At 49.4% G+C, this 27,110-nt stretch overlaps 1 protein-coding gene across 1 annotated transcript in view; it reads right to left on the reverse strand.

Moving 5' to 3' along the window:
* LGR6 (leucine rich repeat containing G protein-coupled receptor 6) overlaps nt 1–27,110 on the reverse strand; it is a 170,004-nt gene that overhangs the window by 56,292 nt on the left and 86,602 nt on the right. Inside the window, exons 4-5 of the mRNA XM_054290752.1 lie at nt 23,632–23,703; nt 451–666 (exon numbers count right to left, since the gene is read on the reverse strand). Coding sequence (XP_054146727.1) covers nt 451–666; nt 23,632–23,703 — 288 coding nt within the window. The remainder of the gene's footprint in view (nt 1–450; nt 667–23,631; nt 23,704–27,110) is intronic.

Consider the following 27,110-nt stretch of genomic DNA (forward strand, 5'->3'; position numbering starts at 1 on the left):
GTTTAAAATCGTATTTGGTAATAAAAGGGGCTAGGGGGAGGAGAGGGAGTGAGCTGGTGTGTTTTCCAAGGAATTAAAATATTACTTTTTTGACCTGACTGCAGGTTGTTGCAATTTAATTATTTTTTTTCATGTTGCTAGAAATTCCTGGAGTTTTAACACAGGGATTGGAGGGAAAAAAAGAAATGAGGTTTTTGTTGCTTGAGTCTTTAAGGAAAATAATCTGGTTTTTGTTTCCAGTTACTGATTTTTTTTTAATACAAAACATTTATTGAATTATATCAGGGAGCTTTCTAGCTCTTCACTGAAAAGTGGGGAAAACATGACAAAAATCGAAAGAGGCAAATTTAGCAATTCATATCAAATGAGGGGGAACAAACCCTCTGCCCCTCGGAACCCCTGGGCAGCACCTTGTCCCAGCCAAGGGAGTAAGAACTGGAGGAGGCTTACAGCACCACGAGGCTGCTGAGGTTCTGGAAGGCGAAGTCGGGGATGTGCCAGATCTGGTTGAGGGCCAGGGTCATGGCCTGCAGCGCTGGCAGGTGGTTGAGGGCGCGCACCGGGATCTCCGTCAGCGCGTTATCGTCCAGCCACAGGTGACGCAGGGACAGCAGCCCCTCAAAGCTCCTGTCGGGCACCACGGAGATAAGGTTTGCATCCAGGCGGCTGCGTGGGAGAGAAACAGGATGGGGATCAGTGAAAGCCCTTCCCCAGGTGTTGAGCAAAGGGAGAGGGATGGATTGATGGCCAGGGAGATTGGACTGGGTTGTAAATAGTGATTAACATGAGAAGGTGTTGTGGTTCTCCCAGCTGTGCTGGGAGATGTTTGCCTGTGGAAACCCAGAGCACATTGGGAATATTTCTCTGTCTGCTCTAGGGTGTCTTGACCCCCAGGGCAGCACTGACTTTGACCCTCATTCATGGAGAAAGTTTCCCAGAGTTCAAGATAGACTGGAATTCACAAAAGTGTGAAATAGATTATAGAGAGTGGTGTAGGTGTATCACTTGGTGAGAAATTTAGGGTTTGGGATTTTTAGTATGTTGTAGATGGAAGCAAGATGGAGGGCATAGGGTGTTGTCCTGGATTTCTTCTTCATGCTTCTTCTTCCTTCTTCTTCATGGGTTTGGGTGGCCTTTTGTAATTGGGCAGAAAAGTCTGCACTGGGGGCTCTGTGGGATCAGTTATTGGGTTAAAAGGGCAAATAATCCAGGTGTCAATTCTTAATTGGACAGTTTAGTCTTAAAAGACCTTGTAACAAGAGATTGTTGGCCATTTTGTGCCTTCTAATGAAAAGCTGCAGAACTGACAGTAGTGAGACTGTTTTACTGATAAGAAATAATAAACACCTGAGTCTGAACATGAACTATCATCTCAAGTGCCTTCAATCCAGACCCAGAGAAACTGATATCTGCTCACCACCTAGTGATACCTCAGGTTTGGGCTTTTCTATTTTTCAGATTCTGTGCTGCTTTAGTGTGTCGGTCTGGGCTTCATATAAAGGGATTGTAAGCTCTCTTCACAGAGTAGGGAGACAAAACAATTCCTTCTCCAGCTGGGGACCAAGGACAAATGATCCAAATCTCAGGCCCAAGAGAAAAAACAACATGGAATGAAGAGAGAGAAACAAGAAGGATGGGACTGCGTGGGCTACAGCTGTAACTGGAATTAACTCCAATATGCAAATGGAGCAGAACTGTGCGATCCCAACCACCAGGGGTACCTGTGCAGGAGTCAGACCCTGTGTCACAGGGCAGGAGCTGAGCCTGTGCTCTGCTGTCACACCTTTGGGCCTGTCCTCCCCTCCATTTGCCAATTGCTTCTTTTAATCATTGTGGAAAGCTTAAGCCGGTTGAATTTGAGATTTAATTTGCTGAGAAATTTTAATTTTGAACATTTGTTTTTGTTTCAAAATAGAATGACAAGCCAAAAAATATTAAGGTTATTATGAAAAAACTTTAAAACTTAGGTTTTGGAATCATCTCTCTAAAGACCTTTTATTACAATGATGGTGAGCAGGATACAATGTGTTATCTGTAGATTTTGAAACCAAATTATAAGAGGAAAATACTTTGGATTTGGATGAAATACCAGGAACCAATTATACAAAATTTAAATTTCCATCCACAGCCAACAGAGCTTATTTTATTTTTCCAACCTATCTAAGGCAGGGATCTCTGAATTCAAATTGCAGAGAGGAAGCACTTTGTCTCTTATCAAAGCATGAGAGAAGGAAGTTAACAGTGCTGTCATGGCCCAGCCCACAAATCAATGATCCTCCAGAAAGGAATGTGGTGAAGAAATTAGTATTCTTGACTATATAAAGTAATATTTTTGATGGAAGTTGAACACCAGAGCAAACCCCAGACACTGTTACCCCCCAGGTACAACCTTTTTTCAAAGAGTACCAACATTTCTTAATTTAAGGACACTGCAATAACTGCAGGAGACCAAAGGCCCCATCATGAGTGGGAGAGGGGAGAGGCTGGGGGCAAGCCTTGCTTTCTGCAGGGGGGTGTGGGTGATATTTCCTGGGGGAAATTCTCAGATAATCCTGGGAAACAAACCTTCCCTACATCACAGAAAGAAGCATTTCCTGCCCTGGCTGGACAAAGCCGGAGATTTGTACCTGGTTAGGAAGTGCAGTCAAACCTTCCTGAGATCTTCAGAAAAATGTCCTTAAAATGCAGAGTACAAGCTCTGGTGCAGCATCACCTTAGACTGGAATGATAACCCAGGGTGGGTTAAATCCTATTCCATTATTCCCATTTTTCCACTTTATTGTATAAACCTCAGAGGGTGGTGAGGCCCTGGCACAGGTGCCCAGAGCAGCTGTGGCTGTGCCTGGATCCCTGGAAATGTCCAAGGCCAGGCTGGACAGGGCTTGGAGCCACCTGGGATGGTAGAAGGTGTCCCTGCCCATGGCAGAGGGTGGAACTGGATGGGCTTTGAGGTCCCTTCCAATCCAAACCATTCTGGGATTCTGGGATTCTGTGATTCTGTTCAGTTGAGAGAATCACAAAAGCACATCACACCCAAAGCTCCACTCCCACAGGTTTTGTGTCCTTGCTCAGAGGGCCAACACAAGACAATGGATTTTGATTTTTCCTGTTGAGAGAGTGGGCACTGCAAGTTCTGCCCCAATTTACTTACTGCCTCCCCAACTACAAACAAATCAGAGAATAATATAATTCATCTTCTTGAGACAGCAATTACAAAGAATAAAGATCAGAAAAGCAAACCCTGCAGCAGTTCAGAGTAAGGCTAAGGACTCTATTTGAAAATTTCATCAAAATGTTTTTGGACAAACAAGAACATTTTGAGCAAAATTAAAACTTCTGCACAAAATGGTAATTTTTGTTATTTTTTTCCATTCCTTCCTCGACATAAGAATTCTGTTAGGTTTTGGCATCATAAACTGTTAAAATAATAATAATAATAATAATAAAAGCAGCACTGCTTATTTTTCCCAGAGATATTCTTTCATCCAAATCCCTATAAGTTTAATGAAAATTGTTTTAAAGTGAATGCTCTGTTTCAAGTTTAATTAATTAAAGAACAGATGATGAAAATACCCATGAGGGTAGTTATAATTTCTCAAACCCAAACTAAGCCTTCAGAAATGGAGATGCTAAAACAGAGCCAGGGGCTGGTACACCAGGCTGAGCTGGGACAGGGACAGGGATGGGGACAGGGATAGGGACAGGAGCAGGGACAGAGACAGGAAAAGGGATAGGGACAGGGATAGGAACAGGGAGAGGGACAGGAGCAGGGACAGGGATGGGACAGGGATAGGACAAGGACAGGAATGGGGATAGGACAGGGATAGGACAGGGACAGGGATAGGACAGGGACAGAAACAGGGACAGGGATAGGGACAGGGATAGGAACAGGAACAGGGATAGGAACAGGGACAGGAGCAGGGACAGGAATAGGGATAGGAACAGGGACAGGGACAGGGACAGGGACAAGGGTGTGAGGTGGAGCCCATGTCCAACTTTCCATCCCACTTTGCTCATGAGCTCCTGAGTCTGACCCACAAAGGAGTTTGGTTTGTGATGGTGCCCCAGGACCTGGGGAAACCATGAATGCTGCTGGCTTTGCTCTGTGGCTGTTTAGCAACACCCAGGAAAGGCCCTTTTTCCTCTAGGGATGCCCATGGGTATGAGGAGCGCAGCACGGGTCCTTGGTGGAGGCTTTTGAGTGCTTGGATCCATCCAAGGAGTTTGTTGACATTTCTGGATGGCTTCTGGCTGTGGCCAGGCTGCAGCCTCGTGTGTCCACAGCTCTGTGCCTGCACAGCTCCTGTCAGTGAGAGGTGACCTCTGCAGGGCTCAGACAACCCCAGCTCTTCTGCTCCTCAGCTCTGCAGGGCTGCCTGGGCACCTCCTGGCAAGGTGTGATGTGTGGCTGCTGTCTGTAGGAGTGACAGGGGGTAGGATGGTGGGGATGGATGGAGATAAGAGATCTCTGCAGCCAGGTTGTGAAACTTGTGGGTTATTGCAAAGGGTCTGGGTGCAGGGCCCTGCTGGGAGCTGCCAGCCACAGCTGGAGCAGGACTGAGAGAAGTAAAGAGAGAGGTAAAGAGAGAGAAGACAAGACAGTGGTAAAGAGGATGAGAGAGCAAGGAAGGGTAAAAAGGGCAAAGTTCCCATTTCAATACCATAAATCTTCTTCTGTGTTGAATATTCTAATTCTCACTAACCAATCTAGTACAAGATACAAATCCTATAACATTTCCATACAGCCTATAAGAATCATTACATTACCACACTGTGTTACATTTTAAACCCTAAAAACTCCTCTTTGGGCCCTTCTGCCAAGCTGTAGGGTCTGCTCTGATCCTTGGGCCTGTCTGCAAGCAGAGGGTGTTGTTCCATCAAAAGGGGATCACCTTCAGCTGACCACACCATTGTTTTCCAGTTGTTCAGTAACTGAGGGATCTCAAAGCTTGCTTTCATTTCAATCTCACTTATAGTTTCCATATTCTCGAAATCTTTTGCCAGGCAATCATATTTATAAATCTTTCCTGTTTCATCTTCCCCAATATCTGTCCATGAGACACTCTCTGGGTTCACCTTCTGGGAAGCTCCAGCCTTGTGATTTCTGTCAGTCTGCTCCAGAGTGTGGAGATCAGAGTTCAGATTCCTCAGAGGAGCAAAAGGGAGATTTTCTGCTGGTACAATGAGCTGGGCCTGAGAAGTCTCAGAATCAGCAGCCTGCTTGGACCACAGCACAGCAAGATGCACCTATCTGGAGCCAGGTAAGTTAAAATTAGGAGCAATGAAGTGCCCAGGTGAAGGCATTTCACAAGCAGCATGGTGGGCAGGACTCCTCATTGCCTTTGCAGCCCTGCTGAGGGGACATGGGCTCAGTGACAGCTGCATTCCTGGCACCAAGGGATGGTTAATTGCTCCTCAGGGAGCTGCTGGCTCTTTCTGCAATAGATGTGCATTCTTGCTAATAAAAGCTGTGCATCTGGGGATTGCTAATTGCTATGGCTTTCAGACAGCTCTCTACTCTCTTCTGGAAGCAGAAAAGCTGAAGTTCTTGGCACAGGGTTGTTAGTAATTATATCAATTATACTAAACAAAAACCAACCCAACAGTTCTCTCCTTTCTTCAGTGTGTGACTCTGGCTCCGTAAGTGTTTTGTGTTATGATTTATACCTGAGGTAATTGGGCTGATTAGTGGGTAAATGAGACAGCACAGGCCAGGGCTGGCTCCTCACCTTCCACGGAGATGTTTTAATCTTTGTTTCACCAAATCACTCAGTTGGTTTTCCTTGCAAGCTTTAACCCTTTCCTTGCTTGCAGAGGAAGGCGCCTCTGGCAGAGCTGCTGGATGGCTCAGGAGAGGAGCTCATCCCTCGCCTGCTCTGAGCAGAGAGGGTCACACACAGGGACTCCAGATGTCAGCATGGCCAAGGCTTCCAAATGACTTCACAGGCCCAAGCAAGGCTCTGCAGAGCACTGGCCTGTCTGTTGCATGCAGAAGGAGCTGATTTTAACTGGGACATTCAAGAGCAACAGCTTATGAAAACCAGCAGCTGCTAAAAGTCTCAGTTTCTGGCTTTAGAGCTGCATCTGCTGCTGAGAGTTACAGGGTGATTATTTGGCTTAAACATGACACTGACTCAAGTCCTCAAAGTGCCTGCAGCCACCTCAGGCCTGGGGACTCAGGGGCAGTGAGAGAGGGAGCTGCCTGCAAGGACATCCACAGCCCACTGCTCTGAGGCAGCTTTTTCCCTGGGCAGATGTTCACATCTGTGCAGAGCCATGGTGAGAGCACCAGGTCAGCTCCACATGTGAGTGTGCCTCAGCTTGCCAGCTGCTTCCTTTGCTGCTGCTGCTGGGGAGTGACAGCCCTGGGGAGGCAGAGGAACCTGTGTGGGATGGGAAAGGGAAGTGTTTCCTTGGGCAGGACATTTTCAGGTCAGCTTCATACCGAGTTCCAGGGCCTAACATGCTTTGGAAGAGCCCCTTCATTGCTTGAATGTTGTCTGTGTTTGAGAAATGCTTGTGGAGAAATCAACTGCCTTGTCTGGAGCAGTCCAGAGAGGATGGTGGCATCAGGAGCACTTCTAGAAAGAACCAGGCAAATAGGGAAGTTCTTTTCTAAGGAGGAAAGGTCAAGAGTGGGAGATTCCTCCTTTCCAATGAGCAGAAGACAAATCAATGCCAGCAGTGCAGCCACTGGGGAGGTCTGGCAGGGGTGGGGTCTGTGCAGTCCTCAGTGCAGTGAATGAATTGTGAGGTTTGTGTTAATCCTGAGCTGATCTTGTGTTTTCTGTGTCACAGACCCAGCAGTTTCTGAGAACTGTCTTTTCCCCAGAAATGCTCCCAGAGTGTTTCAGAGGATGTACAAGTGTGTTTCTGAGCTGTTGGTGACATAACTGGCAGAATAACCAGAACAACCAGGGGATAACCAGAACCAGTCTCTCTGTTCCCTAACAGATGTGGTGCAAATGCCACAGCCTATGACTGGCAGAAGCAAATTTACCCATCTCTTACCATTTCCTTCTGGCTGTGAAACCTTTACAGGGGGACCTGCAGCCTGGAAACCAACAGAAATGCTCAATACCATGCTGTCAGGACATGTCCCAGATTTTGCTGCTGTTTTTTCCTTTCTCAGACACATCAGAGCCAGTGAGAGCTGTCTGTCTGCATGTCTTAGGCCACTGACTGCCCTGCAGCACAGCCTGGGGTGTTCCCCACAGCCCAGTCACCACAGGGGCAAAAAATATTGTGAGCCCATCCTCACAGTATTTTTTGCAACGCTTTGAGCTGTTATCTCCCTTGATAAAGCTGGAGGAGACTTGCCACTGAAGATAAACAGCACTGAGTGGTGCAGGTGCTCTTTCCAGAGCAGGGAGCTCCTCTGTGGTTCCCTGTGCACAGCAAACCACAGGACACAAAGAAAGTTCATTCTGGAGGGAGAGCTGTGCCCATTGAAGGTGTGAGGGCTGAGCCAGCAGCACGGTGAGGAAGCACTGGCTGCCACCCCTGCCACCCCACCCCAGGGACAGCAGAGAGCAGCTCCTGCCTCCCTGGCCCCAGAGCACACACGTGTGTCAGCTGAACAGGGCTGAGCTCACCAGAAATGTCTAATTGGTGCCTCCAGGCAATCGTGTCTCTCTTCCTGTCTGAGTTTATCTTGAAAGGCTCGATTGAGTTACCTCCTCTCTCATAATAGGATCTGAGTTCCTTGTAGTAACATAAGAAGGAGGTGATGTCATTGCAGCTCCACTTCTCCGATAACTCACTCATGACTGGGGCCAAGAGCTCGGCTCCTTTCTCAGGCAGAGCTCCCAGCCTGAGCCAGGAGCTGCCTGGGGAGCCCCAGGAGCTGCTGAGGGCACGGCCAGGGAGGGCTCTGGGGCCACCCTGCCCGAGCCCACTCTGTTCCCACTGTTATGAGTAGAACAGCTGCCCCATTTTTTTTAAAAGGTTTCAGAGTTAACAGGTTGGGCCAGTTGCTGCCAGGGTAGAGTTCCAACTGTTTGTTGTTGTAATCACCTGTTGCTGATGGTTAAGAATTCCCTCTTTGTCGAGTGACACCCTGCTGCTTCCTAGAGGATGACACCCAGATAGTGAAGGGGAAGGGACATTGAGTCATCATGCAACGGGAGAGACCCCTCACCAAACCTTGCCAAAAACCCCTAAAACAACGAGCCAACACAAAACTGATGAATCAAAGCGATGACTAGATGTGAGGAACAGAATCTAGTATCTGTCAAGACCTTTTAACCCCTCACCCTATCCTGAAAAAGATGTTGGCTAGACAGAGGCCCTCAAATATTAAACCAGAAAATTAAGAGGTTTCCTGATGCTTTCATGAGGATGGAACCCCCAGCTCTGCCCACAGACCAGTGGACAAAACTGCACTCTTCCTCCTCCTCTGACTCATTCCTGAGAGCAGCAGTGGCATGAGTGTGGACCTGTTGGTTTTTCCCACCTGAGCTGATCACTTTTAATAAAGGCATTGAAAAGGAGAAAAGTCTCCTGCCCGTGGTTTTTTTTGGGACTGAAAGTGACCTTTAAAGGTCATCTAATCCAATCCCCTGCAATGAGCAGGGACACCTTCAACTGCACCAGGCTGCTCAGAGCCCCATCCAGCCCTCAATGCATCCAGGGAAGGGACACTTCTCTGAGCAGCCTCTGTTAGTGTTTCACCATCTTACTGTAATAAATTTCTTCTTTACATCTAGTCTGAATCTCCCCTCCTTTGGTTTAAAACCATCACCCCTTGTCCTATTGCTACAGCCCCTACTAAAAAGTCTGTGCCCATCTTGCTCATAGGCCCCCTTTAGGCACAAGAAGGAGCTCTGAGGTTTCCCCAGAGCCTTCTCTTCTCCAGGCTGAGCAGCCCCATCTCCCTCAGCCTGTTTCCAGAACAGGAGGGCTCCAGCCCTCAGCATGGCCTCCTGTGGGACCACTCCAACAGCTCCATTTCCCCCACTGCCACGAGGGAGGGCAGCTCTGGGGTCACCCTGCCTGAGCCCACTCTGTCCCCACTGCCACACTGCCAGCTCTGGGGTCACCCTGCCTGAGCCCACTCTGTCCCCACTGCCACACTGCCAGCTCTGGGGTCACCCTGCCTGAGCCCACTCTGTCCCCACTGCCACACTGCCAGCTCTGGGGTCACCCTGCCTGAGCCCACTCTGTCCCCACTGCCACACTGCCAGCTCTCTCACGCTGCTCCTTGTGCCTGCTCAGCCCTTCTGGGGCCTGGCACACAGAGGCTCCGGGGCCCTGAGCCTGCCCAAGGAACCCAGGGAGGAACAGGGTTCTTCTATCAACTGATACCAGCTGGGAGAGGACAAAGGCAGCCAGGGACTGCAGTACTCCCCTGGAAAGGGAAAGCTGGGTTAAATTTCTGCCTGCCTCTTGTCTCTTTGCTGCCATAATGAATTGTAGATTCAGAGGGGAAATGGAGCTTTGGAGTGGTCCCAGAGGAGGCCATGCTGAGGGCTGGAGCCCTCCTGTTCTGGAAACAGGCTGAGGGAGATGGGGCTGCTCAGCCTGGAGAGGAGAGAAGAGAGAAGAGAGAAGAGAGAAGAGAGAAGAGAGAAGAGAGAAGAGAGAAGAGAGAAGAGAGAAGAGAAGGCTCTTCTTCTCTGAGGGGAAACCTCAGAGCTCCTTCTTGTGCCTAAAGGGGGCCTATGAGCAAGATGGGCACAGACTTTTTAGTAGGGGCTGTAGCAATAGGACAAGGGGTGATGGTTTTAAACCAAAGGAGGGGAGATTCAGACTAGATGTAAAGAAGACATTTTTTACAGTAAGATGGTGAAACACTAACAGAGGCTGCTCAGAGAAGTGTCCCTTCCCTGGAAGCATTGAGGGCTGGATGGGGCTCTGAGCAGCCTGGTGCAGTTGAAGGTGTCCCTGCCCATTGCAGGGGATTGGACTAGATGACATTTAAAGGTCACTTTCAACCCAAAGCACTCTATGATTCTGTGAATGACACATTATTGCCTTCTAGGCCAGCTTCTCCACCTGGCATCCCTGCCGTGCCACAGAAAGTCTCTCAGCCCTCCAGCAAGACTCACAAGTGGTGCCTGGCTCCATTTCCAGCTGGAAACTTGTGAAAACCATCCCAGGCAGTGAATGGAGGTTCAAGACACAAACATGTTTGCAGTTGGCTGTGGAACAGGAGCCGGTGAGAAAGTTTGCAGGGCTCTGTTTGGATTGCAGTGAGTCTTCCCGTCTTCCCTCCTGACTCAATGGGGCATGTTTCTGTGGGAAGCTCTCCACGAGGGATGCTCAGGAAATGAAATCAGAGCAATACCTAGACTCCACACAAAGTGTCTTTGGTGTAGACAAGAGGGCTTTGTTATCCCCGGTTGCAAACACCTCCAAAACCCCTCAGGTCAGAACGGTGCAAGAAGGATTGCCAAAATCTCCGTGCAGCTACAGAAACTGCTGAAAGCTGGGCAGCTGTGCCAGCTCCCCGACCAGCCTCTCCCTGGGCCCTGGCACTGCCCCCTTGGCCATGGTGCCAGGCCCAGGGGAATGGAGGGCGCTCAGGAGGCAGCTGGAGGCTGAGCAGGGTGGCTCAGAGCCCACCCAGCAGCAGGGCCTGCATGGGAACCAGGGTGTTTGTCAGGCACAGGGCAGCTGGGCAAGAGGAGGGAGAGCAGCCCTTGGGACAGAAGGAACAGGACATGCTGAGCTCCGGGGAGAGAGCTCTGAACAGATCTGGGCACGCTGCAGTGCTGGGTCCAGCCCTGGGGCCCTCAGAGAGAAACACACGGCTCTGTTTGTGTGGGTCCAGGGGAGCCCATGGAGATGGACCAAGGGCTGGAGCCCCTCTGCTCTGGAGCCAGGCTGGGAGAGAGAGCTGGGGGTGCTCACCTGGAGAAGGGAGGGATCCAGGGAGAACTCAGAGACCCTTGCAGGGCCTAAAGGGGCTCCAGGAGAGCTGGAGAGGGACTTGGGACAAGGGGTGCCATGACAGAACACAGGAAATGTCTTCCCACTGCCAGAGGGCAGGGTTAGATGGGATATTGGGAAGGAATTCTTGGCTCTGAGGGTAGTAATGCCCTAGCTCAGGTTGCCCAGAGCAGCTGTGGCTGCCCCTGGATCCCTGGAAGTGTCCAAGGCCAGGTTGAACAGGACTTGGAGCAACCTGGGAGAGTGGAAGGTGTCCCTGCCCATGGCAGGGGGTGGAATGAGTTGAGCCTTAAGGTTTCTTTATACACAAACCATTCCAGGATTCCATCATTCTATGACAGATGTTGCCAGTTTAAGTGTGTCCATTCCTTGTTCATGTCCCTATCTCCAGTTTGCCTGAAGCTCCTCTGTGGTCCATCAGGAGTGGATGAACCACAGCTCCTTACACACCAATGCCTGAACACCTGGGGCCCTTCTTCCTTTGGCACTGACATGTCTCTTGTGTGGAACAACTGTTGTCTCTCATTTCCATTGAGCCATCACCAGGGACACACAGCATGGCCTGAATGCTCAGGTGGGTGGGTGGGCTCAGGTTCATGACATTTATGCCACGACAAAGGTTAATGGAAACACATCGGAACCTTCGTTATGGCTTTATGAGGCAGGAGTGTGGATGAGAGCTGTGATTGTTATTTCTTCAGCGCTCACAGTGTGCCCAGGACACACACTGGGGACAGCCAATGCACTTCCTGAAAGCTCTTCCAGCCTGAGTTGGGAAGTGGCAGTGTGTTTGAGGAGGGTGTGAAGCTGGAGCCAAGTTTCAGTGTGTGCCAGAGTCTCTTCTGAGGGACCTCTGCTCATTGAAAAGTGGGTTCTGCAGTCACTGCAGTGTGGGCAGAGAAAGGGGGAAACAATCTGGGGAGATATGTGAGCACCAGGGGCCCTGCTGCATTGCCACAGTCACCAGAGAGAAGTTTGGACGTGACTGCAGTGCCTGGAGGGTACAGCCAGGCAGGAATAGGCACTGCTGGACAAGCACAGCTCCAAACACCCCCTGTGCTGGGACCTCCTCATTGGCAGCACAAGTGGGAATTCTGGAAGTGCTGGGGCATGGCAAGGGAGTCCCTCACCATCCCCATCCCCATCACTATCATCACCATCTCCATCACCATCACCATCATCCTCTTCCAAGTGCTGCCAACCACCAGCTCAGTGAATGGGGAAATTGGAAAGTGAAGTCTCAAGAGAGAAGCTGCCATCATGGATATGCTGGCCCCACTTAAGGTCATTGGGACCTGAATGATCCAGTCTCTGCACATTCCAGGAAGGGATTTCTAAAGAAAGGAAGCTGCTGCTTTTTACACATTGTGAGCACAGATGAGGAAGCTGATGCAGCTGGGGCAGTTTCTCTGTCTTGTATCTCCACACACCATCCTTGGAGGAGATACCAATTCATGCAGACAGCTTTTTTGCTGCATTTTTTTCCAGTTCTTGACTGAAGTTTGCTAAACTTTTAGCTGTTAGCCTGGTAAACCACACAATACTCTTGTCTTCCTGGGAGAGGAATCCTGGGATCCTTCACAGCATTGACACTTACAAGCCTGAGATACATGGACATTGCCTTCGCATAAACTTCACAGCAACTCATTGCTGAAAAACAGCAAGTAATGAATGGAAAACAAATGCAGCAAGGATTTGTTGTGGCACTGCTGAAGTGAACTGCTCCTTGAGGATGATACATTCAACAGCTTGTGTGTGGTCATTAAATCTTCCTCTTAAAAATGCCATTGAGACCATTGTACTGGGATAACCACATTGCATTTCATGGTTTTTTACTGCTAAGCAGAAAAGACTCAAATCTGACCAGCTGAGTTCCTCCTACTGCCAGGAAAAAAATCCATGTCTGTGATGCACCACCAGCCATGCCTCCTTTCTGACTTGCTCTGAGAACAGCAGTTGCAAATTCAAATCCCTCCAGCTCTGGAGTGTAGAGAAATTCCTCCCTGATTAGAGGGTAAGCTGCTCCTTGCATTTGTATTTTTGGGTGAGATGGTCTCCTCTGACAGATTTCTCTGAGGGCTACACAGATGTGCAGGGGGCTGTGGGGAGCAGAGATGCTCAGCCCTGCTTTGGTACCCTGCTCTGATGGGGTGTGCCAGCTTGGGGGGCTGATTCTGCTGGATAAAAGTGAGGGGTGGGGACAGGGACATTTTTCTTTTGCCCTCCAAGGGTAGAAAAACCACATTTCACCCAGCCTTATTCACACAGTAAATGAAAAAACAGTTATAGGGTCTTTCTATAGCCAGAAAAGCAGATTCCTCCAGAGAGTGATTCATGCCCCAGAGAGGACTCTGAGATAACAGAGATGATTCACCCTCTGCAGATGCTGATCATTTTCCACTGCTCCTGGGTGAGGTAATATCTAGCCAGCCACGGTCAGGGGAGACAAATCCACCTGGTTTGCCTGAGGGAGACGTGGGCACAGCAGAAACTTATCCAAAGGGAAGGAAGGTTGTGTAGTGAGGCCATGCTGGTGACTCAGAAGAATTTGATCTCCTTGCTGGCAGAATTTTAGGATCCTCCACCATGAGGGCACCCAGTCACAGCAGAGGCACAAAGACACAGTCCCCTGGTCCCAGGCACTCAACATCCCAGCTACAAACCTGGCCCAGGGTTGTTTGTGGCTGTGCCAAACACCATGGTGGCTGATCCCCCCACTGTCACCTGTGGGCTGCAGGGAGCTGCTTCCTGGGTCCTAGCAAGAGCACAGTGACCAAGATACAGGGTTTGCCCCAATAAAAGAGAGTGATGCATGATCTGCCAAGTGGATTTACCAACTCTGGCTCTTGGAAATACATTGCTGCTCATCACTGCAGTAAAAATGGTTTTCAGAGGTTCTGGGGAGCACACTCTGAACAGCATGGGGACATGAGCTGAATGGCAAAGAAAGCTGCTGGAACAGGAAAGAAGGTCCAGCCATGGACTTTGTTTCCCACTCAGGGATACCCCTGAACCCAGACCTGGGGTTTGGGTCAGGCCCAAATAAGCAGAGGAATGAGTCCAAAATTGGAATGTTGAACTGCCATTTGTATTCTAATGCACCTTTTTCTCCTGAAACCTGGCCTGATCTTGCTAAGCCATTGTTGACAGTCCTGGTGACAAACACAGGGTTCCAGTGGCAGCTCAGCCTGGCTGGAGGGAAGAGCCAGGGCATGACAGGTTGGAGAACAGCCCGAGGTACACAGAACCAGAATAATGTTATTTGTTCAAAGGTTGTGCCAAAAAACAGTAATTCCTCTGAATTTACTTCATCATTGATGGATCAAATGATGAGAAGTGGCCTCAGGAGAAGACATCAGTCCCTTCCAGGGACATCAGTCCACCTGAAACAAAATGGTATCCTCTCTTCCCTGTCTGTGCACTGGCACAATTGCACAAGCCTCAGGGGCCCTGTGCCATTTCCAGGTGACTCCCAGGCTGCGCAAGCTGTACCTGGGAGCTGGGATCATGGCAGGGCAGCCAGAGAGGCTCCTGCTTCCACCCAGCTACAAGGAGCACTAGCAGCAACCAAACTTCAGCGCAGACTCACCACACCATGGCCACATCAGTGCCTGAAAGTGAACTTCAGTGCATCCAGATGTGTGGCACATCTGCCTGCAGTGGTCACTTCAATGTGGTGAATGTCTGCTCTGGGACCTTCACAGACTATCTCCTTTGGAGAAATATTATCAAAGCCTGAAGTGCCAAAATGGAGATCAGGCTTGTGAAAACAGGAGTGGGGACAGAGCTCCTTGACTTGGTTGTGCTGCTGTCCAGAGCTGGAAGAGAGGCCTCAGGGAAAAGGGGATTTCAGAGCTGGGATGGGAAGGTTTTGAGCAGCCTGTGCCCTCACAAGTGGAAGGACATCATGGTGCTGGCACTGTGATGCCAACCCTGGGCTCCTTTTCCTGCTGCAGAGGAGTCCCTAAGAGGGGAAATCCAAGGTTCTGTGTGCTCAGCAGCAACAGCCATCACCAGGGGAACATTTGCAATCACTTTGCTTCAGCCCATTTCATGCACTCCATCAGAGCAACCTCACTGCTCTTCCCTGGCCTCCTTTTGTGCTCCAGAAATTCTCTGTAGCCAGTAAATCAGAGCTGAGGTGGGCTCACCACAAGACAGCTCCTGTGCCAGCAGGGTGCTGGTCACTGCTGGGCTTTATTGACTTTATAGGTGTCAGTTTTCCATAGATTTTATCCCCTAAACAACCCATGGAAACAACACCTTCCCCAAACCTCACAGCATCACCTGTGATTTATAGAGAGGAATATTGCTGTGAACAGCAAACTGTCAAATCTCAAACAGATCAAAGAAGTGAAATGAGGAATGAACAGACTGAGCTCTTCAGGCCATGTCAATTCCAAAGGAATTTTTTTCTTCCTTCTGTCATAAGAATTTATATGCTTGTGAGAATCTGATCTGGTGGGGAGAGCCTTCCTCCTTTGTCTACATCAAAGTCCACATGTTCTCAAATTGCTATAAGTCATTTTTTGCATTTTAATCTCTGGCCATATGTATGAAAATAATTACCTGCCTTAAGGGACAGGGGAGGAAGCAGCCTTTATTGTATTTCCACAGGAGTCCAAATGGTGGCAAACTAATGGGATGGAGGAAGTGGATTGTTTTAGTTAGAGGTACAATTAAACTGTGTGCAGGGAGTTACATGTCAGGCTGATTTAGCATTTATTGATTATGGGTCAAGTACAGCTGGAGGGAAATCAGAATATAATGGGAAATTACAGCTTTAGCAAGCAGGAAGATGATTTCCGTGTTTTTAAGAACAACATTTATGGCAGAGTTTCTCCTGCACATTGCACCCCCTCAGGCTGTGAAGGCCAGAGGAGCAGAGCACAGCCCTGCTGTCACACAAGGGTCACAAACATGAACATGCCCTTGGTGGGGATGGTGCTGATGGGACCAGAGAGCTGCTCAGGGAGCCCCTGGCTGATTTCATCTGGGAACAGCAGGTTCATGGCACAGTGGCAGAAGAATTCTGCAAATATTCCAGAGGGAGGCAAGAGTGTGATGGGGAACGGGGAAATAAAATGAGGGCAAGGCCGGGATCAGAGGGAATGGGGCTGCTGCACGCTGGGGCTGGCAGTGGCTGCCTCTGCCCTGGCTGCAGAGCATGGCTGGCTGTAGGGCACTGGCACATGCTGGCAGGAGGGAAGCAGTTCCTTTTCTGCTCACAGGAGGAGTTGCCAAGAGACAGAAGAAGATGGAGACACAGTCACAGGTTGTTTTCCTGGATGCCATCAAGCCCAACAGCAGGAGAGTCAATCCTTGTGGGATACAGAGCTAGAGAATGAGCCACAAGGCTGATTTGCCAGCAGAATGGAGAATCTTGCCAGGGAGAGAAAACCCAAAGTGCAGTGTGGAAAAGGGATAAGGGGAGCTCAGTCTCATGGTGCAGCATCTTGAGGTTTAACTCTTCTGCCTGGCAGTAAATCCTCCCTACCCCCCCAGGCTGATACAGACAACACTCACCCTCAAGAGCCAGACACATGCTAAACACCTTCCCAAAATGCTGATCTGCAAGAAACTCTCAAAAAAGCTTTCCATAGGCACTTGAAAAAGAAAAAACCAGGAGTTTATCTTGATCTCTTAATCCACCAGGTTTCTTTTCTCTCTGCTTTCTCTACCTCGACAAGCTTGGTAATTATAATTTATAGCACCTGCTCACTTTGAAATACCTTGGACTCTTTCTGCCTGGCAGAGGAACAGACACAGTGCCCATCTGCTTTAGGTAAGTGCTCACAAACCACAAAGTCGTTAATTAGACTGACACACGACTCTTCCAGCATGCACATGGTATGTTGTTACTGCACCTACAAACCACTGGCAGCCAGACACTCTGCCAGGGGAGCACAACTGCATCTGTGCATTATGTAAGGCCTTGGCAGCCCTTGCAGGGCTCAGAGCATTGCCATCAGGTGTGCGTGTTCTTTCTAATCCTCCCCACTGGCCTTCCCAACATGCTTCCAGATAAATCAAACCTGCTGGGAAGCAGCTCCCTCGTGCTTGGTGGGAGGCTTGGTCTCCAGAGCTTGGACTTTTCTTTGGAAATCCAAATTCCTCTTTGTGTTCATCTAAAGAAAGCTGTCAAGGTGTCCTTCCTGACAGCTCCAGACAGTGATGTGTCCCCATCCTGGAGCTGACAAGTCTGGTTCTGGTCTGGGCATGGTTCTGGTCTGGTGAGGGGTTTTTGGAAGCACAGGGATGTGTGATGTGGATGGGGCTGTCTGGGTGGGTGTGACTCTTGCCCCTCAAGCTGGCTGACACCTCTGGCTAGGGAAAGCCAAACCCTTTCAGGAGGGGTGGTGCAGACCACAGGAGGTCCCTGATGACCAATGGTTGGTGATACCCAGTGGTCCAAGCTGGAGCAGCCAAGCTTTGGGTCAGAACATGGCATGGTGACATCCTACACCTACCAATGCCCTTTTGGCACAGAGCTATGTGGGATGGATGGAAACCTGCTCCTGGCTGGCTGGGATTCACAGCATCTCAAGGAGAGTTTGCAGGAGGGAGCCCTCTTCCCATGTTTGAAATGTTATTTATTAGCCAGAACTCAGAGCTGCATCTTCCTTGGTTAGGAAGGATATGGGGGGATCACACAGGGCAATGGGAATGTCCAAGAGCAGGAATCCAAAGGAGAACACTCGGACTCTGCCGTCTCACTGAAACTTGCCTGAACCATTTTTTTTCTGGTTTGCTGTCACCTTAGTTTTTTTAAAATTTTCTAAGCCTTCTGATGTTGACATTCTCGTAGCAAACTTTCTCACACACTTTCTGTAAATAACTGATTGTTTTGCATTCCTTTATGGAGGAGGAGAAAGTTGATGGACTGTTGGTTTGTCCAGTGTCATTGGAGAGGTGGCACTGTCACCCTCCAATCCACTGTCACTCTTGGAAAACTGTAAATGTTGGAGTAAAAAAATAAACTTCCCTTTTTCTTCACCGTGAGAACATCAGTGTGAGCTTGTGTTCTTTCATGTCCTAAAACGACAGCTGTCTGTCCAGTGAAGGATCTTCAGTAACTTGGGCTCCCAGGAGCCAATGTGCCTTATCAAGAGTTGTTAAAATTCATGTTCTGCCTGTGCTGGTTGCACAGCATGTCTTTTGTAGGGGAACCACCCCTGCCATGAAAAGTTCTGCACACCTGAAGTCCATGGGTCGGCAGCTTTGAGAAAGCCCCTTACCCACAGACAGGTCCCCATCAGAAGGCAAGAAGAGAAGCAGAGCAATGTAAGCATGGTCTTTGTGACACCTGTGTTTCTCCTTTTTTATCTGTGTTTTACAGATAAATGTGTTACATTTAGACAAAAAAAAAATTGTGTGGCTATTACATGCTCGTTTCCTTTCAGAGTGAGAAACCAAGACAGATTTTTAACTAAATGTGTGTGACAGAATGTGTTTTAGAGCAGGCCCCGGGTGCAGAGAGCTCCTGCTCTTGGTACAGAGGATAAGCTGTGTTCAGGCTGCCGCAAAGCCAGAGGTGAGAGGCACAGGGGGTGCAGGTGCAATGTAAGAGAGCCCCAGGATTTTCTGGGGTTGAGGACTCTGGAGCAGGGAGTTCATGCTCTGACTGTGCCCTGGCTCTGATCACTCTGCACAGGGTGATCTACTTCAACCTGCTTCAACCTACTTCAACCTGCACCAGCACCTGGGCACCTGTCTGTGGGTAAGGAGCTTCCTCAAAGCTGCTAACCCATGGACTTCAGGTGTGCAGAATTTCTCATGGCAGGGGTGGTTCCCCCACAAAAGACACGCTGTGGAACCAGTGTGACCGTGTTCACAGGGGTCTGAGGATGAGGGAAGAGACGAGGATCTGACTCCGTGCTTCAGAAGGCTTGATTTATTATTTTATGATATATATGATATTAAAACTATACTAAAAGAATAAAAGAAAGGGTTTCATCACAAGGCTGGCTAAGAATAGAAAAAGAATGAATAACAAAGGCTTGTGACTCGGACTCTCTTTCCGAGCCAGCTGACTGTGATTGGCCATTAATTAGAAATAACTCTATGAGACCAATCACAGATCCACCTGTTGCATTCCACAGCAGCAGATAATCAATGTTTACATTTTGTTTTTGAGGCTTCTCAGCTTCTCAGGAGGAAAAATCCTAAGGAAAGGATTTTCCATAAAAGATGTCTGTGACAAACCAGCACTGGCAGAACACTAATTTCAACAACTCTAGATGAGGCACACTGGCTCCCTGGGAGCTCAAGATCCTTCACTGGACAGACAGCAAACCAGAAAAAAATGGTTCAGGCAAGTTTCAGTGAGATGGGAGAGTCAGAGTGTTCCCCTTTGGATAAAAATGAGGAATATCTTTCCTTCAGCCCTCTGAGTGACAGCATTTATTGAAGTTTCTTCCTGCCTGGCCTCTGTCTCCTTGAGCAGGTACATGAGGCTGATCTCCTGCAGCCAGGGACTCCCAGATTCCCTGCAGATTTCCAGCTGGTTCTTCATCTCTGTGCATGCACGCTGCAGGAGCTGCCTGCCCTGCCCAGCACTCTCAGCCAGCAATCAGAGGGACTCAGGGCAGGTCTGGATGCTCCTCCTGCCTGGGGCCAGGCTTGGACCACAGCAGTGCCACAAGGGGACCCTGCAGCTCAATTCCACAGCTTGGGTGATGTGTCCTGTCTCATCCTCTCTAAATGCCAGAAGCCAAGGCAGCTGCCACGTTTGGAGACAACTGGAGTTCACTGACATAGGTTTTTGCTGCATTTCAAATCTACATTTGTGCTGTGAATGCCAGCCTCTCTCTGTCCCACAGTGGCTAGAGCATCCCTTTCTGTCCCATTTCTCTGGTCACCCCATCGCTTGAATTTTTGGCAAGTTTTTCTGATAGAACTTAGATGAAAACAATTGTTCTCAGTCTCCACTTGGTTTTGCTGCTTCTGTTGTAATCCTGAGAAAAGACCTGGTCATTGAGCAGTCTGCCTTTCCTCTGCTAGGTCAGTTTGCCCCTGAGGGATGCCCACTTTCCCTTCAAATGCTGCCTGAACCCCAGAAGGACAAACATGGACACCAAATGTAAACACCTGAAAGAGCAAGAAAATAACCACCACACAATCCCTTTCTGTCTGGTGCTGGTTCCACCCCACTCCTGTTGGCTCCCATTTTCACCCCTTCCCAGCTGTCCTGCTTGCATAGGATGTGCGGCCAACATGCAAACACAGAGTTAATATTTCACCAAGCGCCACACAAGTGTGGTAACTCATGGGCTGTCATGATGTGCCTCAAAGCCACTTCCCCTTCTGAATGGAAAAAAGGAGTCTCTGAGCAGCACAAAGACACTGGGGCTCACATGGCCTGACTGGTAATTCCTGAAAACAGAGCTGTGGGTGACCTATAGGTGTTCCAGGCTGGCAAAGTTTTTGGAAATGGATACACAGGAGTCTCATAAACTTGTGGAAAATGACTCAGATATTTGAAAAAGAGGGGGAAAAAATCACTTTAATGCAGACCTGCATGGAGTCTCTTGGTCTGAGGTGAGTAGCCACATTTGGAGTGGCAGTGGAAACCAAGCAGAGCATCTCAGCCCTGTATTCCCCTTCAGACACTGGGCTGTGTCACCAGACCTGGTTCTTGGGCCTCACCAGGCCAAGGGTCTCTGCAGGGCAGCTCATGTGGGAAGAGGAGAAAGCTGTTCTGTACAGCTGCCTAAAAGGAGGTTATAATGAGGTGGGAGTAGGACAATGAGGAAATGGCCCTAAGTTCCTCCAGGGGACGTTCACATTAGGCATTAGAAATTATTTTTTCTTTGAAATAGTGGTCAGACACTGGGATAAGCTGCCCAGGGAGGTGGTGGATCATTGTCTCTGGAGGTGTTCAAAGGTGTCTGGATGTGGCCCTCAGGGACGTGGTGTGGGGTCAATGTGGTGGTGCTGGGCTGGTGGCTGGGTTAGGTGATCCTGAGGGTCTCCTCCAGCCTTGATGGTTCTATGATTATATGAAAGTGCAAATCATCACCTTTGTCTGCACATGTCCTCCACACTAAAGAAGTCAGGCTGGAGGCAGAAGAGGAGTTTGGTGTGGTGCAAATGCAAGGCAGAGCTGGCTGTGCCTGTTCCCCTGGAGAACAACCATCCTGTGGAGTACCCACCCTGGAGAACAGCTCCCTCCTGTCCTCTCATGCTCCGGGCAGGTTTCACTGCAGTCAGTTTTCAAGCCTAGTCTCCCTCAGGTTGTCTAAAGCAGCTTATTTCTTCCAAAAATTTGCTTTTACTCTTCAGTTTCTGCAGGAAGAGCACTGGATCCCAGCTGGCCTTAGCTCCTGACCCAACTTTGGAGACACCTGGGAGAACCACCCTGGCTGAGGTGGCCTTGAGATGCACTCGGAGCAGGTACCTCAGTGCTAATTCACACAAGGATCCTCCCACCCTGCCCCTTAAACAACCCCAGAGTGCTGCAGGTGTCTTCTTGGGGTGGTTTGCATTTGCCCTGTGGTATTTTGGCAGGAGCTGAGGGCTGAGGAGATGGAGCATGTGGACCTCCCAGCCCTGGCAGTAGTGAATGGCCCAGGACTGGTGGCCAGAGCTGCACTGGTGGCTGTGGCAGAACCTTCAGAAGCCAAGGGTGGCTCTGCTCTGGTGGCACTGGCTGTCACACACTGGCAGGGCACAGCAGAGACAGGCTGAGGGCCAAGGGGTGTTCTGGGGCAGTTCCTGGGGCTGTGACCTGCTGCTGGAACCCCCCCTGGATGCTGAGAATTTCAGACTTTCTGTGCTGACAGGCACTGACCCCCAAGAGAACACTGCATTGACCTGAGGCTGTGGAGAAGCTTCCAAAATGGAATGACAGAACTGGGATTGTGGGTGTGGAGTTTGAATAGAAGTGTGTGATATCACAGGGTAGGTAATATCATAGGGTATGGCCTCTGTAATATCATCGAGTAGAATGTAAAACCTAAAACTTAAGAGTGTAAGGTTTTGGAATATGGTAATATAGATAAAGCAAGATGGAGGTTTTAGGGCAGAGGCTGCTCCTTCTTCTTCACCTTCTCCATGGGTTTCGGTGGTTTTGTGTAATTGAACAGAAAAGTCTGCATTGTGGGACACAAGGGATTAGTTATTGGGTTGAAAGTGAAAATAATTCAGGTGTCATTTCTTAATTGGATAGTGTAGTGATAGATATGGGGCCATTTGTTAATGAAATACTGCAGAACTCAATGCCTGTGAGACTGTAACATAGATAAGGAAAAAATAAACATCCGAGTCTGAACACGAAATATCATCTTGAGCACTTTCAATCCTGACCCTGAGAGAGGCAGAAAAGAAGCCAAGAACCAGCACACCTTCCATGCCATGCTTCCCTTGAAAGAGAAATCACTTGGAAAACAACCTGATCTCAAAATCCCTGGAGTGGGGGTCTTGACTCTGGCACTGGTGGTGATGTCAACACAATTTAATAATAACCACAACCATGTGCCAGTGATGTTTCAACAACAAATGTTTCAAATCTCTTCTGGCAGAAAGAACATTCACATCCTGCACAGCCAACACCCCCATTGCAGATTAATATTTAAATTCATATTTACAGAAACTCCTACTGGGTGCTGGGAGGGCCACACATGAAGAACTGTGCCCAGTTTTGGGCTGCCCAGTGTAAGGAGGATGAGGAGGAATGAGACAGGTCCAGTGGCTGAGCCAGGGTCCCAGGGCATTGCCCCATGAGCAGATGTGGAAGGAGCTGAGAGGAGAACTGCCAGGGACCTGCAGCCAAAGATGATGGAGCCAAGCCCTTCAGGGTGGTTCCAGGTGATCAAACACAGAGTAATGGCCACAAATTGCCTTCCAGGAGTTTTAGGTTGGACATGAGAAAAAGTTTCTTCCGCAGGAATAGCAGCTCCAGGCTACCAGTGAGAGGGGAATCTCTGTGCTTGGAGAGACAAAGCTGCAGCTGCCCCCTGAGTATTTGGGATAGTCCTGCTCCAAGCAGGAGACTCCCAGAAAACATTTCTGTGATAAAAGGGCTGTGTAAGACTGGGACTGAAGTTAAGGATTCAAGGATAAGGGCAGATTTTCAGTGGTTCAGCCCAACTCAAATGCTCTTACAAGCTTCAGCTGTGCTCCCTGCACCAAACACACCTTCCCTAAATCCACTGGCACTCCCAGGGTCTGCTCTCAACTCTGCCCATACTCAGGAAACAGCAGAATTCCAAAGTGCTGTGATTTTTAGGGAGCACAGGAACCCAGACCTGCGGTGGGTACAGGAAAAGCACAATCACAGGATGGAATTGTTGAAGTCTTTAAAGCAGTTCTACCCTGCCACAATTATCCTCCATTTGGGTTAAACAGCCCAGCTTGCCCTTTGACAGCCCAGAGTGAGCTCTGTGCTCCCTGGCAGGTCCTTTCCCCACTGTGGTCCACAGTGCAGAGGACAGAGACTCTCTGGGTGGATTTTTTCCAATGTTCCTTGAAATATGCATTGGTTCTGGTGGCCTTTTCATCACAATGCACACATGGGGAGCTGTAATTTCAACATCCTCCACCAAGACCGTGTTTCTTCCTTGAAAACTGCCCTCCCCTCCCTTCCACTCTAAGTGACAGTAATCTTTGAATAAATTGGAAAAGAAAAGGAAGAAGGAACAGAACATCCTTGACAAAGGAACTAATGACTCAAATGCTGGGAAGCCTGGGGTCCCCAAGGGACTGTGCAGCTCTCAGCATCGATTTTTAATGACTTACAGAGATTGGAGATTTGGAAGATCTCTCAGTGCCTCTGCAGGGATGCTGCTCAGCTGATTGTTCTGCAACATCCTATAATTAGAAAAAAGAAAACTTTGTTAAAAACCCAACAACAACAGCCTGACATGAAATGGAGGATATTGCTGCTTGTTTCTCAAGTTGTTCTGGGCTCTTGCTGGAAAGCTGGAAGGCGTCACTTGGCCAGCCAGGGCTCTTAAAAGGTGGCTGGCAGGTAAGGTGGCAGCCCAGTGTGGCCCAGGAGGTGCAGCAGAAGGGGCAAGGGATGAGTTTGGTGCTGCACAAAGGGGCCTCTGCCCTGCAGATGTGCCTGAGTTATCCCAGACTGACACCAGTGCTCTGAGCGAGGCTGTCCCACATTTATCCTGGAGTCAGGCAGCTTTTGCCCATGTGTGTTCCCGCAGTGGTTCCCTCCGGAGGGGATGGAAACCAGCCCTGGGCAGCTTTCCTACCCCACTGAGGCACAGCAGGCACAGAGGGTGAGGAGGAGCTGCTCACAGATGTTTGCTCAGGGACCCCACAGCTGGCAGCAGGAACTGGAACTGCTGTGGAAAAAACCAAACCAGAGGCTGCAGAGAGAGCAGGTGCCTGGGGCTGGTGGCATGAACAGGCAGGAGCCAGGAGGAGCCTCAGGGCTGGGAGTGAGTGCAGGGCATGGAGGAGGGCCATGAACATGGGGACACCTACACAGGAATGGGAAAGGAGGAGACAAAGGGGACAGTGCACCCAGGGGTGTGGAAGGGGCTAACAGCAATCCTGTTAGCTAAAGGAACGAGAGGAAGCTGATAAGAAGCAAGAAGAAGCTGATAAGGAGCTCTCTCAAGGCTGTAACCAAAGACACCAAGAGAAGTGAAGAACTGAAGATAAGAAGAGATGAAGTATTTTTAGAAAGTTAGTTGAAGTCACTGTAGCTTTTCACCAATAGTGTTATGTTAACTCACTGTAGCCAATAGTTAAGGTAAAAGAAGTATAAACAATTAAAAAGTGTATAAAAGTCAGCTGTGTTTGATAATAGAGAGTTTCCATCTGAGACTGCTTGTGGTCTCTGCTTTGTGCCGTGACCGCCTTGACAGCGACACAGGGGTGGGGTGGGTGTGTGAACAGCTCTAGGGAGGGAGGCAGAGTGAGAACCACACTCCAAGGGCAGTTCCAGACCTGGTCAGACACAATCCTCTCTTCCTGACCCACTGGAGCACCACACATCTGAGTTCACTGCTTTCATCATCTCAGCACCTTTGCAGAGGCTGTTCCTGACTCTGGACATGCCTCTGTCCTGAACTTTGTTCCTTCCAGAGCTGGGACATCACTGACACAAGCTCCCCTGGGTGACAGACATAACCCAGCAACATAGCTGGGCCTGGGGAAGTGCCTAAAAAGGAAGGTTTTACATTCCCGAGGTTACTAAAAAACATTCTTAGAGTGATTGGAGATGGCAAGAAAAAGGAAATGGTGCTTAGGGTCCTATCATAATTTACTGCCAGTGTCATGGCCTCAGTGGTGAGGGGCAGCCCAAAGAACATGGACCCACTGCAGTGACTGCAGCCTTTCTGCCAAGGATTCAGAGTCTGACATGGAAGGAAAATTGGAAAGAGACATCTTTTAAAAAGGAAAGCTTTAGGGCACAAAACTCTTCGACTTCTGGAAGAAAATGAGGACTTACCAGTAAATTATTTGTATGAACATAGAAGAAAGAGCAAGGAAATGAGGAACTGTCAGTAGTAGCTCGTGAAAAATGAGTTTTGCCAAAACTCTTTTTCTATACAGAGTAAAAGAGCATAAGAATGGAGAAGAAAGAATAGACACCAGCTACCATGAATTAACCTTTTCCTTAGTAAAATGTTAAATTTTGACATTCAGTGCAAGGGAGAAGATGTGTTTGGTACAAAAGGGCAGCAGAGAGGCCACACTTAATAAATGGTTCCCTTCCAAATGAAGAACATGATTAAGGACTGACAGCATCTCACCTGGCATTTCTGCCAACAACTTGCACATATGAGGAGAGAGGTTGGTGTGGAAGAGCAGTTGGGAAATGCAGAATTCCACAGAGAAACTGAGGGAAGGGCTCCTGTCCTGGATTGCCAAGCAATATGTATTCTGTTTGCCATTTGTATGGTAGTTGTCTTCTGTTCAGTGGGCAGTTTTCCTTATCTCTTCCACACCCAATCCTCCCTCCAGGGGGACATCTGCTGATAACAGCTATTGAATGTCACTGCATGGCTGATAAGAACTACAGCATCCCATTGGGAGATGGGAGCCCAGAGGGAGGAGCCAAGCATTCCTACCTGGATATAATCTGGAGATTCTGGAACACCAGCACAGCTTCTCCACTGGATTGCCCAGAGGAACAGCAGCTGCCTCTTCTTCCACTGCATCTTCAGAGGCAGAGACTGCACCTTTCTCCAGGATCCCTGCTCCAGCAGAACCAGCCCTGACCCTGCAGGAGGGCTGAGCCACAATTCCAATGGGACTGCTGCCAACAGCCTGACCCACAGGGTGTCAGGTTGGGTTCTGACTCTGTCAGGGTTGTTCTAGTGCACTGCATTGTTTATTTTATCCTTTTATTTTCTTCCCTAGTAAAGAACTGTTATTCCTGCTCCCATACATTTTTTGCCTGGGAACCCCTTAATCTAAAATTTATAGCAATTCAGAGGGAGGGAGTTACGTTTTCCATTTCAGGGGAGGCTTCTGCCTTCCATAGCACACACCTGGCTTCCCAAACCGAGACAGCTCCATAGATGAACAGGGCTCAATAACTGCGCAAATATAGCTGGGCACTGGCTACAGCTCTGCCTGGACTAGTGGGAATCACAGGAGAGCCAGGACAGGGCAGAAGTGCTCTTGGGAGAGAACAGAGACCCTGAGGGTGACTGCAGGGAGTGTGAGGAGTAGGACACCACCTGTGATGCTTCTGCTCCTCCTGATGCTGGGCAAGCTTCGCCCACGCTGTCCCACCTGGACCCTGCCCTGCAGGACACAAGGCAGCAGCAGATGACAACAGGCAGAAGGATGGGCAAATGCAGAATCCTCACCTCTGAGGAGCCTGGAATAGAAACTGCAGGGCTGGTAGAAGAGTGGGATGGATGGGGCTCCCCCAGCCATGTCCCCCTCCTGCAGCTCCTGTGCTCAGCTGGGCCCTGGGCAGCACGGGGGGCCCGGGGCTCACAAGGGCCACTCCAAGCCTCTGCACTCTGGCAATCACAGCTGCTGCCCCCTCAGCTCCTCTGCTGTGCCCCTCACAGCTCCCTGCCCCTCTCATCCCCCTCTGCCCCTGCTCATCATCTCTCCCCTCCTGCTGGCCGTGCTCGGGCCAAGGGCAGGGGCAGCGAGCACCAGGAGCTGCCTCTGCTGCCCCCAGAGCCCCTTCCCACGGGGGGCACGCTGCCAGGCTGCTGGCACCCCCCTGGCAGGACTGGCACCCCACAACACGTGGGGCTGCTGGCAATGGGCCCTGCAGCTCCATC

This window comes from Melozone crissalis, unplaced genomic scaffold (genome assembly GCF_028551555.1).
Source record: "Melozone crissalis strain CALT ecotype California unplaced genomic scaffold, PUWL_Pcris_2 ptg000086l_1, whole genome shotgun sequence".
In the NCBI taxonomy this organism is placed as follows: domain Eukaryota; kingdom Metazoa; phylum Chordata; class Aves; order Passeriformes; family Passerellidae; genus Melozone; species Melozone crissalis.